The sequence below is a fragment of the Giraffa tippelskirchi genome, chromosome 2, assembly GCF_054371585.1.
Source record: "Giraffa tippelskirchi isolate mGirTip1 chromosome 2, T2T-mGirTip1v1.2.pri, whole genome shotgun sequence".
Classification (NCBI taxonomy): Eukaryota; Metazoa; Chordata; class Mammalia; order Artiodactyla; family Giraffidae; genus Giraffa; species Giraffa tippelskirchi.
In genome coordinates this window covers 96,181,579-96,199,643 of record NC_137276.1, presented here as the reverse complement: position 1 = coordinate 96,199,643, position 18,065 = coordinate 96,181,579, and the positions used below count along the sequence as shown (strand labels likewise).

Genomic DNA, 18,065 nt, shown 5'->3' with positions numbered 1-18,065 from the left:
TGGCCTCAATGTCTTTGCTTGAAAAGGAGGAATGATAATAACTTTAAAAAAAAAAAAAAAAAAGCATTTTATTTTATTTTTTACCTTTTGGACTCACTGTGTGGCATGAGATACCCAATCAGGGATCAAACATGCACCCTGTACAGTGGAAGCCTTAACCACTGGACCACCAGGGAATTCCTTTAAAAAATAAATTAGGGAGATTTCCCAGGTGGTACAGTGGATAAGGATCCACTGCCAATGCAGGGGACACAAGTTCAGTCCCTGGTCCAGGAAGATTCCACATGTTGAGGAGCAACTAAGCCCCTGCATCACAACTACTGAACCTGTGTGCCCAAGCTACTGAAGCTCGCATGCCCTAGAGCGCGTGCTCCACAACAAGAGAAACCTCCACGATGAGAAGCCTGCGCATGGCCATGAAGAGTAGCCCCTGCTCGCCGCAACTAGAGAAAGCCTTACACGTAGCAATGAAGACTCAGCACAGCCAAAAATAAATAAATTTTTTAAACTTTTTTAAAAGCGAACTTAGGGACTTCCCTGGTAGTTCAGTGGTTAAGGATCCACCTTGCAATGCAGGGGACACAGATTCGATCCCTGGTTGGAGAACTTAGATCCCACAGGCTGCAGAACAACTAAGCCTGCATGCTGCAACTAGAGAATTTGCACAACAAAAGATCTCTCAGTGCTGCAACTAAGATCTGATAAATCTTAATAAATAAATATTTATATTAAATATTTATTAAATAAATATTTTTTAAAAAAGAAATTAACAAACTAATGACATGTCTACCTTTAGAATATTATAGTTGCCTGGTTGTTATGGGAATTAAAAGCTAGTGTATATAAAGAACTCTGTACAGGGGCTGGAAATGTTTCAGTAAATACTAGTTACTATGTGACTCCACAGGCCCCAACAGAGTGCCTGCTTGTAACCAGCGCTCAGCAAATACTTGTTAGAAGGAAAATGCATCCATTTACATTTTGCCTCATTTCTTGTCCAGTGAAGCCCTTTGCAAAAATAAGCATAACATCTCTGGAGCTCTTACTATAATATATGCCAGAATATGTGCTAATTTAACCCTTTCAGAAACCTATCTTACAGAAAGGAAACTGAGGCAAAGGAAAGTTAAGTAACCCGCCCAAGATCACACAGCCAGTATGTGATGGAGCAGGGGTTCAATACCAGCCGCTGCCCTCTTGTGTCTGGACTCAAAGAACTAGTACAAAGAAATAAATTTTGTGAACTAAGCAGGTTTTCAGCTAAAGAACTCTGAGAAGTCTTTTAGGTTGGGTACCTCCTCTAAGGTAGAGTTCTGGTTGGCAACACTTTTAAATTCATCCCAAAATAATTTTTTGAGCTTGTCTATTTCCCCATATAGTTTGGCCCGCTCTTTTTCTTTCCATTCATCAAATTCTTTCTTAGCTTCTGCTTCCCTCTGGCGAATGATCTCTGCTTCCTACAAAGAAAAGCAAGAACAAGAGAATCATTAATTCCACACTATGACAAATATTTACCAAGAAACTGCCAGGGCCCCTTTTCCGTGCAAGTCACTATGGAGACCCAAAGAACATTTATCCCCCAGTCCCCAGTGTTTGGACTGGGAATGGGATTAGTCTTATCTGAACTGTAAAGGATGGGGATCACGTCTCTTCTCTCTTTATATTCTTCACGATGCCTGGCAAGGAGTGATGAATGAATAAATGACGGAAGGAGTGACGCAAGTGTATGTATTTTCATTCGACAAATATTTACTGAATACCTCCTCTGAGCTGCCTTCTGGAGTTTACCCAGTCTTTGTCCTCCAAAAGCTAACAGTATATTGTAAGAAGTTAAAATTCAGGTTCAAATGCCCTCAGAGGGTGCGAACACAGGAAGCTGCACCTCTCTTTCGGCCACATGGTTCTGGCCAAATAATTGAATTTTCCTTCCCAGACTACCTAAAATCACTTGGCACATCCAGGAAGACACCATCCTAGCCCTGACTCTCAGCTCTGGGAAACAGCCAGAATGTCGATTCTGTGGGATCTGAGCACATTACAGGTCTCCTGGCCAGTCCACGACCGAATCCCCTGCCATTTCTCCTCCATGCCCACCTGGAGCTGCCGCTGCCTCTCCGCCTCCCTCTGGGCTTCCAGCTCCCCTTGGGTCCACTTGAGTTTGGCCTGTAGCTCTTCTAACACCTCCTCCACTGGCTGCTCCTGCTTCCTCTGCTTTCCTGTGGGATCCACGCAAAGCGAGGGTGACCAGCATAGTCAGAGTCAGTGGTGTGTACAGTTCCTTGTGTGCAGTTACACCTCAGTCTGAGACCAGCTTTGCCACTTACATTGTACACTGACTCTGGGCAAATGACGTAACCTCCCTGACCCTCTGTTTCTCCAAAGTGGAAAATGGAAGCAATAACAGCACTTAACCCAGAGAGTCAGGAGGAAAAGGCAGGAGGAGAAGGGGACGACAGAGGATAAGATGGTTGGATGGTATCACTGACTCGAAGGATATGAGTTTGAGCAAGCTCTGGGAATTGGTGATGGACAGGGAAGCCTGATGTGCTACAGTCCATGCGGTTGCAAAGAGTCGGACACGACTGAGCAACTGAACTGAACTGAGCCCAGAGGGTCACTGTGAGGATGAAATGTGATAATACAAAGTACCTAGTGTAGCACCTGACAGGACAGCTCAATACATGTGAACTATAGTTGTCATTTAAAATAATTATTTTTTAAATATGCATTTATTTTTGTTTATTTATTTGGCTGTACCAGATCTTTGGTTGCAGTATGTAGGATCTAGTTCCCTGACCAGGAATCGAACCTGGGCCCCTTGTATTGGGAGCTTGGAGTCTTAACCACTGGACCACCAGGGAAGTCCTTAAAATAACTATTTTGACAGTACTTCCAAATGGGAAATATGAATGCAAAACTGGTAGAGTAACAGAATCAAGATACCAATTAGTATGTACACACTGATTAATAATACAAAGAGGGGAATTTAAAGTAATGATAAGAATTGTAGTTTTAAGTTCATTCTTTTCAGTAATGTAGTACAGTTCAAATGTGTAGTTTTAAATTTCAAATTAAAAAAAAGGCACTGTGCACTATGAAGAAAACTTGAATTATAGAAGAATATTCTAACTAAATCACATAATGATAAACTAAGAGTTAAAGGTTAATGAAAAAGACACCAATTGTACTTGAACATCTGTTTCTTTTCAAAGTACATTTAGGGATTATTAGATGGTACTTTTATTAAAACTTCAAGCTTTTTTTTTTGAAAGATATATGGCTTTTCTCAAATGGGGCTTTTTAGAAACAAGCAACTTTTAGATGCAGTGAAAATTAATTTGGATTAATAAAGTGATTTGAGGGACTTCCCTGGAAATCCAGTGGTTAAGACTCAGGATTAAGATTCCACTGCCAGGGGCACAGGTTCAAACCCTGGTCAGGGAACTAAGATTCGGCATGCCATGCAGCACCGCCAAAAACATAAAATAATAAAATAAAAATAAAGGGATTTGAGGTGAATCTGGAATAGGAGAACTGCGGTATCTGAGAAGTCAGCTGCCTGATAATAAATTAATGAATGTTAATATAGCCAAAGTTGTCTTCATTGTTGTTGTTTTAGTTGCTAAGTCACATACAACTCTTTTGTGACCCCATGGACTGTAGCCTGCCAGGCTCCTCTGTCCATGGGATTTCCTTAAGAACATATTTTTCTTCTCGGTATTTTCCCAACATTGTACATTAAGGAAGTAATAAGGAACGTGCACAAGAATTTATACACAACAATGTTACCACCATGTGATTTATAACTAGGGAATGTTTTAGTTATCCAAATAAATTAAGAAATAATTCAGTTGTGAAATAAATTATGATCAGCACATGATGAAATACTATCCAGCCATTAAAAACCATGTTTTCAAAGATGATTTAATGACTTTGGAAAATATGATATATTCTTAATTGAAAATAAGCAGTATCAAAACTGCACCCTATATGATAATATTCATACGCAAAAAATAGTGACCACGGACACACCAACATATTAGCTGCAGATGATATTGTCCATGGTTTTTATTTTCTCTTGTCTACCTTTCTGCATTTAAATTTTCTATATCAAAGGCATGTATTTTCCAATTTTTTACTGTGGTAAATATACCTAACATAAAGTTTACCATCTTAGCCATTTTTAAATGTACAGTTCAGTAGGATTAAATACACTCATAATGTTGTTCAACCATCACCACCACCCATCTTCAGGACATTCTTCATCTTGTAAAACAGAATCTTTGTCCTCACTAAACACTAACTTCCCATCCCCTCTTCCTCCAGCCCCTAGCAATCTCTATTCTACTTTCTGTTTCTATACATTTGGTTATTCTATGTACCTCATATAAGTGAAATCATATGGTATTTATCCTTTTTTAACTGACAGTTCACTTAGCAAAATAACCTATTGTAGCAAATTGCAGAATGACCTTTCTTTTTAAGGCTGAAAAATATTTCTTTGTATCTCTCTCTCTCTCTCGCTCTCTCTCTATATATATATCACATTTTGCTTATTCATTCATCTGTCAGTGGACATTTGGGTTGCTTCTACACCTTTAGTTACTTTGAATAATGCTCCTATGAAAATGAGTGTACAACTATCTCTTCAAAAACATGTATCTTTTCCAGAAAAAAGTATTTAATAAATAGAAACTCTGTTTTTCTTTAGTTGCCTCCAATGTAGAACCAAGAAGAATCAGATATATAATAAATGCATAGTGACTAGGTGAATAGTGCTATTTTAACTCTGTTCTTTCAAAAGGAAATTAAAATAAAGGGAAAAATGTTTTACTCAATGAGATTTTATATTTAATTTATATTACATTTTATCATAATATATTTGCATTAACAGCTATTTCTTATTGAACCTCAAAAAATCTCTTAAAGGGGAAAACATATAGCCTTGATACTTGTTTTAGAATTTGAAACAGTAAAACTACAGTGATTAAATCATAATGAATTCATGTACATTAAAAAGTCAAAGAACTGGTCTGACTGCTCCTTAGGCCCAGTTAGGCTTATTCATAGTCAGCACCAGATTCACAGATGGCTGGGAGGTAAGGGCCCGTCCAAGTCACTGTGTCTAACTGCCCCAGTGACAGTCAAGGACACTGAGACTCAGAGAGGGAAACCACTCTAACCATGGTCACATAACAGAAGGGGACAAAGTGAGGACTGGAACCTACCTGTCTGACTCCCAGCCCTTTTTCTCCAAACATGTGGTCAGAAACGTTCCTAAGCCCCCGTGGGATCCCTCCATGTGGATGGTGGGATCACCGGCTCCTCAACTGGATGATGAGGCTTTGTACACATTCTCCACCTGCTGAACTGGGCTGGTTCAGACAGGTAGCTTCCAGTCTTTGTTCTGTCGCTGATACCATGTGACCATGGTCAGTGTTTCCTGAGTCTCAGTGTTCTTGACTGTGAATGGGACAGACTGAGTGACTCTGAAGGGCCCTTACCTCCCAGCCTTCTAGAGAAGCCCAGGCCCTTCCACTCACCACCTTCCACCATGCTTGCGTGCCTGCGCTGGATGTGACCCCGGAGAAAGGTGGCATTCATGAAGGTCTTGTCACACAGGTGGCACTACACAGAGGGAAGCAGTGGGAAGTGCAGGATCAGCTCACCTGAGTCATCCTGGGATGATTCTCCCTCTGTCAACACTCCCATTCCTTGGGAACCCTGGGCTGCTTCACAAATGAAGAGTTTGACTTACAAAGTAAGGTAGTGATGCGAATCACACACATATATATATATGTATATATATATGTATATATATACATATACATATGTTGTTGTTGTTTAGTTGCTAAGTCATGTCCAACTCTTTTGCAACCCTATGAGCTGTCACCCCCCAGGTTCCTCCGTCCATGGGATTTTCCAGACAAGACTACGGTAGTGGGATGCCACTTCCTTCTCCAGGAAATCTTCCCAACCCAGAGGTTGAACCTGCACCTCCTGCATTGCTGGCAGATTCTTTACCACTGAGCCATTATATACACATATATATTTTTTATACAGCCCCTTCAAAATATTTATTTTCTGAGCTTTAAAACACTACCAGTGCTGTAGGGAGCTATGAACAACAACTAGGCATTTGATGATACTAAGGAATTTTTGTTGGTTTCTCAGGGAATGATAATGGTATTATGCTTATGTTTAAAAGTGGGAGTCCCTGCCTTTCAGAGATACAAAGTGAAATATTTACAGGTAAACTCATATGACTGATACACTTCAAAATAATCCAGCGCTGGGGGAAAGTGTGTAGGGGAACGAATGCAACAACATTGGCCGTGAGTTGAAAACTATTGGGCTGAGTAGTATGCAGATGAAGGTTCATTATATTATTCTATCTACTTTTGTATACATTTGATATTTCCCACAATTTTCCCCTCCTCCCCCTCTTCCCTGCTTCCCCTTTCCCACCCCAAGCAGCACATTCACAAACTAGGCACTAAACACAGCCCTCTGCCATGCCAGCTCTGAATCTGGGAAAATGAAATACTGGCAATGCAGTGGCCCAACTTGCTACCACACAGATAGATTTTTTCTGAGAATGGAATCCACACTGACAAAGAATTGCCAAGAGCTGCAGAGAGAAAAACTAGACTCTGGTGCCATTATCTGAGCCCACCATAATCCCAGATTTTTTTCAGACAAATTAACCAATAAATTCCTTATTGGCCTAAGCCAGGTTAAACTGCGGTTTTGTAATTTACTACTGGAAAAGGTCTGATCCTTTTGTCATAATTAACATTGCATTAATTGCATCAATTACCATTCTAGTCACTAATATCATATCTTAGTGATTCCCTCTGTCCAATCACCCTTACACTGTGAATTGCTGAAAAATCTGAACAAGTACAATTGGTGCCTTCATCCTCAGAGCCTGCTAGAGGGTCTAGCCACCAACAGTTCATTAAAGGGCAACTGATTCCAGTGTACACTTTTCATGGAAAGAGACGCAAATGCTCAAATGCTACTTTGGGTGATGAACTCACTTGGTTGACTAATGGAGTCACTTTTCCAGAACGGGCTTGTCTTGTTCCTTGTCACACACTGATTTCACACATCTCTTACACACGGTTATCACATCACACCTCTACACACACACAAAGCCTTCATACATACACACTTAGGCCTTTACACACATACACACCCTTCGTACATCCACACATGTGACAAAAGTATATCTTTACATGCACATTTTACATAACACGTTACATGCCACACACTCTACATACACACACGCACATACCATTCACAGACATACCCTCCAAGTAATCATATACACACCTTATGTTTACCCACCATCTGTAAACTCACACACACCATGCATATGTTCACACATGCACACATGAGACATAAGACATCTATACTCTGAACTCATACACACTTGCCACACAACTACACACGCATTGTAGACCTAACCAGACACCAGGCGGCTCTCTGGTGATGAACGGCCTCTCTCAAATCTGCTCCCAGCACCAGTAAGCATGACCACAGCTGCCTCAGGGCCCAGGCGGCAGTGCCACAGAGGTGGCTACTGGCTGGGCGCACAGCCCTCCCAGGGTCCCCGCCCCACTGCTGTGCTCACGGTGTGGTAGCTGTGGGCGCCCGTCTGCAGGAGCAGCTGCTGCAGGGCACTGATCATCTTGCGCCGCCGCCGGCTCTCCTCCCGCACACCCTTGAGCTCGTCGGCCTGGCGGCCCAGCTCCTGCTGGCCACGCTCCTGCTGGCCCAGGCTGGCCTGCAGCCGTGCCTCCAGCTGGGCCACGCTGGTGCTCAGGCAGTCCTGGCAGTGCAGTAGGTACTCGATGCTGAGCTGTGCCAGTCGCAGCACCTTGAGCAGCACTGGGTCCACGGGCTGCCCGCAGTGGCCGCACACTTCCCGGTCCAGGTTACAGAAAGTGACACCGGCGATGTTCTCCTGCAGGGTAGCCACGTCCAGCTCCCGTGCCACACGGTCCACATCCAGGGCACTGATGCGCCTCCAGTCCACACTCTCACGGCGAGGCTGGAACTTGAAGGTGGGGAGAGTGTAGGCCCCAAAGAGGGGGCCGCTGAGGCCCTGGGCAGTGGTGGTGGGAGACTGCATGGGTGAGGGAAGCCCTGGGCTGGCCTCCGGGGAAGGGTGCCACCAAGGCCACGGCAACAGGCACAGGAGATGAGAGAGGGCCTGGAAAATGAGAAGAGAGTCAAAGTTAAGCCTGCTGCATGTGGCTGCACATACCATACTGGACAGCAAGAGACTTAGCGCGCATGGTGTGCATTGACATGGCCAAAGCAAGGGTGTGGGCTTTATAACACACAAATGTGGGTTCAGATCCTCAGCCTTGAGCAAGATCCTTTGTATTATTAAGCCTCCATGTATACTGGGAATCATGGTGCCTCCTCTGCAGGCCTGTGGTTAGGAATGAGGCAGGAGAAACACCCAGCCCAGTGCCTGACACACAGTAGGTCCTCAGTGAACCCCCCACCAGGCCCAAGTGCACTGCAAGAGTGCCTGCCAGAGGGCTGCATCAGAAGGGAGCTGTCAAATATATAAGGAAGTCTTTCTGCAACCCTATACTGATCTCAGGATGAAGTCCAGTAACTTTGCCTTGGGAGGCAGAGCCACTTAACCGTGGACATTAAATGGTCTTCCTTCGGTAACTGCAAAATTTAATGGACGGGATGGGCTATAGTTCCCAGTTTCCCCAGCTGTAAAGTGGACCCATATGACCATGTTTTCTCTAATGGGATGTGAGTGAAATGATGTCCAGCTCTGCCACGCGGTGGCGCTCAAGACAGCAGTTGGGTCTGCATAGAGATCTTGTTCAGTCCACAATGGTCTCTTTTCCAATCCTTATGGTTTAGAAAACAGATCCAGTTTGTTGTTAAAAGACTAAGATTTTACTTGCCACTCTCTTGTTAGACAAAGAAAGTGTTCTCTTTGTAACTTGACAACAGCAACTGGAATTTAAAATGAACATTTCACTACTAAGAATTAGAATTTATTTCACAGATAAACTCATACAGGTGAGCAAAGGTGCTTGTGCAAAAATTGTCATTGTAGTATTATTTGCAATAGTAAAGAAAAAGAAAATTACAAGAAAGTACAAAGTAAGGTATCTCTATACAATGAAATACTATGTACTGATAGAGAATAATGACTATATATACACACATATATATGCATTTGTTTAAATAATATATTAACATGATATTTAATAATAATTTGAAAAAATAAAGGAGATATGTGTATCTCACATATGTATAGGTATACACACACACATATATATTGGAGCTTCCCAGATAGTTTAGTGGTAAAGAATCCACCTGCAATGCAGGAGACGTGGGTTCAATCCCTGGGTAGGGAGGATCTCCTGGAGAAAGTAATGGCAATCCACTCCAGTATTCTTGCCTGGAAAATTCCATGGACAGAGGAGCCTGGTGGGCTACAATTCATGGGGTTGCAAAGAGTCAGACACGACTGAACACACACACACACACACACACACACACACACACATACACATAGGCTCCAAAGCTCCAAAGCCTGGGGACTTTGAATTGCCCTACATCAATTCTTGAGGCTATATGTCCTACAATTTTGCTTTAATCAGATCATCACTCCTTATCCATCAAATTCATCCATTCATTCACTCAACCTCCCCCCATTTAGAGCATGCTTACCTTGGCCGGGCCTGGTGCCAGGCACTGGGGCTACCGAGATGCATTAACCACAGAGCTGCCCCCGTCCCCCACCCCAGCAGCTTAGCACAGCTCCTTGCTGCCACAGTACCCAGTGAAAACCCTTAGCCTAGTCTTGAAGCTGCCACTGGATGCCACTGACCCACCTTTTCCATTTCAGCTCCCATGCTTCCCTTTCTCAGATACTCTTCCTCAACAAAAACTCCAGAAAAAAAAAAAAAAACCATCCAGCCACAAGCATACCAACCACAGCCATGAGGAGACTAGCACATTTCTCTTAACAAAGCACGTTATTTTTTTTAAAAAAGAAGGCAGGTGACATGACACTCACCATGCTCAGCTGCTGGCTGCAACCTTGTCACCAAAGCCTCAGAGACAATTGCCACAACAAGCCATGCCTTGGAGCAACAGCAGGTTACCAGGCGTGCTGTGGGTGAAGGTAACAGGACTCCTGCTTCCTGTCCTCCCACAGACCAGGAGCTCACCTGAGAACTTACTATTTAACTATTTAAGCTTTGGCCTCAGATGTCTGCCCACAGCCCCTCTCTAATAATAAGGCCAAGAATGTTCCATCAGCCACTTTCTCGGCTTGCCTTCCACCTCTTTGAATGCCTTTCCCTTGAACAGTTACTATCCTTTTGCCCTTCCTTTAAGGCAGGGTGTGCAGTGCCCCCATGACAGTCTGCTGTTCACCGCCCACCCCACTCCCGGCACATGCTCCCTGGGGATGAGTTCACACATACCCTTAGCTTCAGCTACCATAAGCCTCAGCCACTCCCAAATCTGTTTTTCACAGGCCTGTCTCTTGATATCTTTAGATTTACCTTCCAATATTGATAAAGAATGTTGGTAAAGAATCCACCTGCAATGCAGGAGACGCTGGTTCGATTACTGGGCAGGGAAGATCCGCTGGAGAAGGGATAGGCTACCTACTCCAGTACTCTTGGGCTTCCCTTGTGGCTCAGCTGGTAAAGAATCTGCCTGCAATGTAGGAGACCTGGGTTCTATCCCTGGGTTGGGAAGATCCCTGGAGAAGGGAAAGGCTACCCACTCCAGTATTCTGGCCTGGAGAATTCCATGGATTCTAAAGTCCATGGGGTCGCAAAGAGTCGGACACAACTGAGTGACTTAAAAACAATTGATTATACTAGAAATAGCAAATCTGAATTCCATCAGGACCAGGAAGGTAATGTTAAACATAGGAAACATGCCAGGCATAAGAAAAAACCATAAGTTTGATGATAAGCAGCAACCAATTCCCTAACTTAGTGTCCAAGATGTAACTGGGCAGGGACTTCCCTGGTGGCCCAGGGGCTAAGACTCCGTGCTCCCAATGCAGGGGCCCCAGGTTCAAACCCTGGCCAGGGAAGTAGATTCCACATGCCGCAACAAAGATCGAAGAGCCTATGTGCTACCACTAAGACCCAGTGTAGCCAAATAAATATTTAAAAAGATACAACTGGGCTGTGGTTCTCAAATGTGGTTGCTGGCCAGCAGCAGCAGCATCAACTGGAAACTCATTAGAAATGCAGATCTTCAGACTAACTGACTGAGAACCACTACAGGGAGTGTTGGCATAGGGAGCGTTAGGGACTGTGGCAAAATGGGGAGTGCATGCCCTGTTTACAAGGGGCAGCCACCACTGAGCTTCAGTCATATGGGAAGGGATGGTCTGTGTTCCTTGTGAGCTAATTCCAAATTCATTAAGAAGATATTCAAGTAGGTATGGGCAATACGGTGAAGTAGGAAGACCCCAGCTCACCTCCTCCCACAGACACACCAAAATTACAACTGTTTACAGGAATAACTATCTACAGGAATTACCTGAACACTAGCAGAAAATATTTTCCACAACTAAAGATATAAAGAAGAAAAGATAAGCTAGGTAAAGGGATTGGGGGCACTGGGTGAGTAAACCACAAACAAGAGGATAATGACAATTGCAGAGGTTCTCCCCAAGGAAGAGGGGGTCTGAGCCCCACCTCAGGGCTCCCAGTCCATGGGTCATGCACCATGAAGATGAGTTCCCAGAACATCTGACTCTGAAGGCCAGCAGGGCTTGCATACTTGCATATGGGAGAGCTGCCACTAGCCCTGAGCCCCACAGCCAGCTGTTCCAGGACTCACCCCTGATCACCAGGGGGCTGGCAGCCACCACGTGAGGCAGGGCCACCCATGCCTACCAGCACACTCACAGCAGCCAGCCCAGCCACACAGAAAGGCCCACTCAGCCCACATAGCTGGCACCCCTAGAGCATATAGCTCTGGTGACCAGCGGGGAGTTCGGTGCTAGGCTCCATGGACGTGTCCTATGTAACGCCCACTTCTCCAAGATCTGGACACAAAACCTGATCTACCTAATACAAAAATAAACAGAGAATTAGACAAAATGAGGAAGACAGAGAAATGAGTTTCAAATGAAGGAACAAGATCAAACACCAAAAGAATCAAGTGGAGATATGCAATCTACCTAGTGAAGAATTCAAGGTCATGATCATAAAGATGCTCCACAAACTCAGGAGAAGAATGCATGAACACATTGAGAAGTTTAACAAAGGATTATAAAATATAAAGGAGAACCAAACAGATCTGAAGAATACAACAACTGAAATAAAATATATACTAGAACAGGGGTCCCCAACTCCCCAGGTTGTGGACCAGTACTGATCCACAGTCCGTTAGGAACCGGACTGCACAGCAGGAGGTGAGCAGCAGGCGCTCTAGCAAAACTTCATCTACTGTTCCCCATCACTCACATTACTGCCTGAACCATTCCCCCAACCCAGTCAATGGAAAACTGTCTTCCATGAAACCAGTTCCTGGTGCCGTGAAGGTTGGGGACTGCTACACTAGAAGGAATCAACAGTAGGTTAGATAATACAGATGAATGGATTAGTGAACTGGAAGACAGAGTAGTGGAAATCACCCAAGGTCAAAAGAAGAATGAATTTTTAAAAGTGAGGGCAGGGCTTCCCTGGTGGCTCAGTGGTCAAGAATCTGCCTGCCAATACAAGAGATGTGGGTTCAATCCCTGGTCCGGGAAGATCCCACATGCCAAGGAACAACTAAGCCCATGTGCCACAAGTATCGAGCCTGTGCTCTAGAGACCAGGAAACACAACTACTGAAGTCTGCCTGCCCTAAGAGCTCAGCAACCAGTGAGCCACTGCAGTGAGAAGCCCATGCACCACAACTAGAGAGTAGTGCCTGCTCACTAAAACTAGAGAAAAGGCCATGCAGCAACAAAGACCCAGCACAGCCAAAAAATAATAAAATTTTCAAAAAAATTTTAAGTGAGGGAAGTTTAAGAGATCTCTGGGACAAAATCAACTATACTAACATTCACATTATAAAGATCCCAGAAGAAGAGAGAGAAAGGGGAAGAGGATTTATTTGAAGAAATAAAAGTTGAAAACTTTCCTAGCCTGGGAAAGAAAGCAGACACCCAAGTCCAGGAAGCATACAGAGTGCTAAACAAGACGAATCCAAAGAGTTCCTTACCAAGACACATTATACTTAAAAATGAAAAACATTCAAGATCTTAAAAGCCGCAAGAGGTAAGCAACTAGTTAGGTACAGGGAACTCACATAAAACTATGAGCTGACTTTTCAATAAAACTTTTCAGGCCAGAAGGGAGTGGCATGACATGAAAAGATGCTCAAAATCACTCATCATCAGGGAAATGCAAACTAAAACTACAGTCAGATATCACCTCACACCTGTCAGAATGGCTATCATCAAAAAGACAAGAAATAACAAGTGTTAAGAAGTAGAGAAGTGAGCCCTCAAGCACTGTTGGTGGGATTGTAAACTAGTACAACTCTATGGAAAACAGTATGGAGGGTCTTCAAAAAATTAAAAATAGAACTACCATACAATCCTGAAATTCCACTTCTGGGTATTTTTCTAAGGAAAACAAAAGCACTAATTCAAAAAGATAACTGCACTCCTGTGTTCACTAGAGCATTATTTACAACAGTCAAGATATGGAAGCAACCTAAGTGTCCATCAACAGATGAATGGATAAAGGAGATAAATAAATACATATATATATGTATATGTATGTATGTATTACTCAGCCATAAAAAAGAATGAAATCTTGCCATTTGCAACAATATTGATGGGCATAGAGGGTATTATGCTAGGTGAAATAAGTCAGACACAGAAAGACAAATACTGTATGATCTCACTTAGTACGGAATCTAAAAAACAAAACAAGTGAACAAACATAACAAAACAGAAACAGACTTATAGATACAGAGAAAAAACTGCTGATTGTCAGAGGGGAGTGGGGCGGAGGAATGAGTACAACAGGTAAGGGAGATTAAGAGGTACAAACTTTCAGTTACAAAATAAATAAGCACTAAGATGTCATGTAGAGCATTGAGAATACAGTCAATAAAATTGTAATAACTTTGTATGGTGACAGATGGTAACTAGACTTATAGTGGTAATCATTCTGTAAAGTATAAAAATATTGAATCACTATGTTGTACCCCTAAAACCAATATAATACTGTAAGTCAAATATACTTCAATAAAAATTAAGATACTCAAACACTTCTACAAACTGTTTTCCAACCACCTTTCTAACTGCATTTCCCACCTACTATTTACTTGCTGTCCACACCTTCATATCTCTGGGTTATTTATCAATAGCCACTGTTTTTAAGTGCTTTATAAAGAATAACTCGAGACTTCCAGTTCAAGATGGTAGAGTAGAAGGACGTGTGCTCATCTCCTCCTCCAAGAGCACCAAAATTGCAACTAGCTGTTGAACAATTATTGACAGGAGTGAAGCAGAGCAGGACCATATGGTCCTTGCCCTGCCCTGCACCATGTCCTCTGCCTGCCTTTTGCCTGTCGAAAACTTTAGTCAAAAAATAAGTTTAATCAGAGAAGTGAGAAATGCTGAAACAAAGGAAAACAGTCTAAGGAAAATAAATAATAATAATGTAGTCATTAAGCATAGTCAAGGACCTTTAGTTCTTTCTCAAGGGCTATAGGTAATATTCTGAGCCATATCCTGTGAGCTGTCTTATAGATATACTAAAACACCAAGTGGAGAAGTTAACTACGTGATGACCAGACTACCCAGGACATGAGCTGCCACAAGTCAGAGAATTGATGCAAAGAAATGGGAACAAGTACACCGGGAACTGAAGATTAACTATACCTAAAACAATCAAGATGATGCTAGTCAGACCACTCGTGACCATTTGGAAGACAACTGTTAAAGATGACTGTACTGTTTCTGCATGTAACCCCACACACACACACTTTGTCCATAAAAGCTCTCACCCTCTGCTTGTTGCGGCGGGGGCGGGGGGGGGGGGCGGGTAGTTAGCCTTTGTACAGATGTCTGCCACCACCCCACCCCCCCAGTTGCCAGCATCTGAAATAAACCAAACTTTCCTTTCCACCAACCTGGCCTATTTACTGACTTTTGAATGGCAAGCAGCCGGATCCCCAATGCATACCTTTTGGTAACAGGAGGACACTGGAACCCACCAAAAAAAGATACTCCACTTTCAAAGACAAAGAAGAAGCCACAGGAATGAGATACAAATTGCTAGGCAGTCAGTGAAGGACTCTGAGACCTCGGTTTTGTTTTCAATAAACATCTCACTCCATTAGCCTGAAGCTATACCTGCTGTCCCAAATTCCTGGAATGTGTCCTTGGTCTGATAAATTAACAGCAGTGGGATCCAGGGAAGGGCAGCAATTAACTTCTCTTCCATATGCCTGAGGAAAAAACAACCAGTGATCATTAATCTTAAGGCCATTCAGTTCAGTTCAGTCTCTCAGCACACCAGGCCTCCCTGTCCATCACCAATTACCAGAGTTTACTCAACTAATATCCATCGAGTCAGTGATGCCATTCAACCATCTCATCCTATGTTGTCCCCTTCTCCTCCCACCTTCAATCTTTCCCAGCATCAGGGTCTTTGCAAATGAGTCAGTTCTTTGCATCAGGTGGCCAAAGTATTGGAGTTTCAGCTTCAACATCAGTCCTTCCAATGAATATTCAGGACTCATTTCCTTTACGATTGACTGGTTGGATCTCCTTGGAGTTCAAGGGACTCTCAAGAGTCATCTCCAACACCCAGTTCAAAAGCATCACTTCTTCCAGGCTCAGCTTTCTTTATAGTCCAACTCTCACATCCATACATGACTACTGGAAAAACCAGAGCTTTGACTAGATGGACCTTTGTTGGCAAAGTAATATCTCTGCTTTTTAATGCGCTGTCTAGGTTGGTCATAACTTTTCTTCCAAGGAGCAAGAGTCTTTTAATTTCTTGGCTGCAGTCACCATATGCAGTGATTTTGGAGCCCAAGAAAACAAAGTCTGTCACTGTTTCCACTGTTTCTCCATCTATTTGCCATGAAGCGATGGGACCAGATGCCATGATCTTCATGTTTTGAATGTTAAGTTTTAAGCCAGCTTTTTCACTCTCCTCTTTCACTTTCATCAAGAGGCTCTTTAGTTCTTCACTTTCTGCCATAAGGGTGGTGTCATCTGCATATCTGAGGTTATTGATATTTCTCCAGGCAATCTTGATTCCAGCTTGTGCTTCACCCAGCCCACCATTTCTCATGATGTACTCTGTATATAAGTTAAATAAGCAGGGTGACAATATACAGCCTTGACGTACTTCTTTCCCTATTCGGAACCAGTGTGTTGTTCTATGTCCCATTCTAACTGTTGCTTCCTGACCTGCATACAGATTTCTCAAGAGGCAGGTCAGGTAGTCTGGTATGCCCATCTCTTTAAGAATTTTCCACAGTTTGTTGTGATCCACACAGTCAAAGGCAATAAAGCAAAAGTAGATGTTTTTCTGGAACTCTCTTGCCTTTTCGATGATGTTGGCAATATATCTAGTCTTTTAAAATGGCCAGGGGGCATGAAAAAGGGTGGTGACTTAATCCAAGGATCAAGAAAAGTCATAAAGATGTTAAACATTGTGACCCTTAAACTGATTGGTTAAAAATGATGTATTTTAAGGACAGGAGCCAACCAAAAATGTACAAATTAATACTGGTAAGGATATAAACTGCTGTAATACCCACCCTTTGGGAGACTCTTTACCCCCTCTCAATACCTATGCTGAGAGATTTGTACTTTCCTTCTCTTTAACAAATTCTATTCACTTGCTACTGTGTTTGCATGTTTGTGAAGTTCATGCTCCACAGAAGAGAGCTCGGATTCCCATCTCAGCAAGATGGTAGGAGGGGCACAATCACGATAACATCAACTCTCACACCTGCTGGATGGGTGACCTACAGGCTGGACGAAAGTAATACCAAAGAAGTTCTCACACTATTGTGAAGGTTCTGAACCCCACATCAGGTTTCCCAGCCTGGGGATCTGACAAAGGACTGGGAATTCCCAGGGAATCTGGTCTTGAGGGCCAGAGAGATTTGATTATAGACCTTCCAGAGGACTGAGGGAAACAGAGACTCTAGTCTTGGAAGGCATAAACAAAATTTTGCGTGCACCAAAACCCAGAGGAGAGGAGCAGTGATCCCACAGGAGACTGAACCAAAACTAACTGCTGGTGTTGGAGGGCCTCCTGCGGAGGCATGGGTCAGCAGGGGCTCACCACAAGGATGGGGCACTGGAAGGTTCCCCTTGGCCTAAGTCCTCTTGGTCAGTCAGTTCAGTCACTCAGTCATGTCTGACTCTTTGCGATCTCACCAGGCTTCCCTGTCCATCACCAGCTCCCGGAGCTTACTCAAACTCATGTCCATCAAGTCGGTGATGCCATCCAACCACCTCATCCTCTGTCACCCCCTTCTCCTCCCACCTTCAATCTTTCCCAGCATCAGGGTATTTGCAAATGAGTCAGTTCTTTGCATCAGGTGGCCAAAGTATTGAAGTTTCAGCTTCAACATCAGTCCTTCCAATGAATATTCAGGACTCATTTCCTTTACAATTGACTGGTTGGATCTCCTTGGGGTCCAAGGGACTCTCAAGAGTCTTCTCCAACACCCAGTTCAAAAGCATCACTTCTTCCACGCTCAGCTTTCTTTATAGTCCAACTCTCACATCCATACATGACTACTGGAAAAACTATAGCTTTGACTAGACAGACTTTTGTTGGCAAAGTCATGTCTCTGTTTTTTAATATGCTGTCTAGGTTGGTCACAGCTTTTCTTACAAGGAGTAAGCATCTTTTAATTTCATGGCTGCAGTTACCATCTGCAGTGATTTTGGAGCCCAAAAAAATAAAGTCTCTCAAACTGTTTCCACTGTTTCCCCATCTATTTGCCATGAAGTGATGGGACCGGATGCCATGATCTTAGTTTTCTGAATGTTGAGTTTTA

At 43.2% G+C, this 18,065-nt stretch overlaps 1 protein-coding gene across 7 annotated transcripts in view; it reads right to left on the bottom strand.

Annotated features, from left to right (window-relative positions):
• DZIP1L (DAZ interacting zinc finger protein 1 like) overlaps nucleotides 1-18,065 on the bottom strand; it is a 52,927-nt gene that overhangs the window by 25,217 nt on the left and 9,645 nt on the right. For 2 of the 7 annotated variants that reach the window (XM_081574123.1, XM_081574124.1), the window contains exons 3-6: nucleotides 7,640-8,221; nucleotides 5,544-5,628; nucleotides 2,095-2,216; nucleotides 1,296-1,457 (exon numbers count right to left, since the gene is read on the bottom strand). In XM_081574123.1, the coding sequence (XP_081430249.1) occupies nucleotides 1,296-1,457; nucleotides 2,095-2,216; nucleotides 5,544-5,628; nucleotides 7,640-8,140 (870 nt within the window). In that variant the 5' untranslated portion in view covers nucleotides 8,141-8,221. Of the gene's footprint in view, nucleotides 1-1,295; nucleotides 1,458-2,094; nucleotides 2,217-5,543; nucleotides 5,629-7,639; nucleotides 8,222-15,387; nucleotides 15,483-18,065 lie in introns of all 7 variants that reach the window. The other 5 variants (XM_081574128.1, XM_081574129.1, XM_081574126.1 and 2 more) reach the window with 3 other exon arrangements.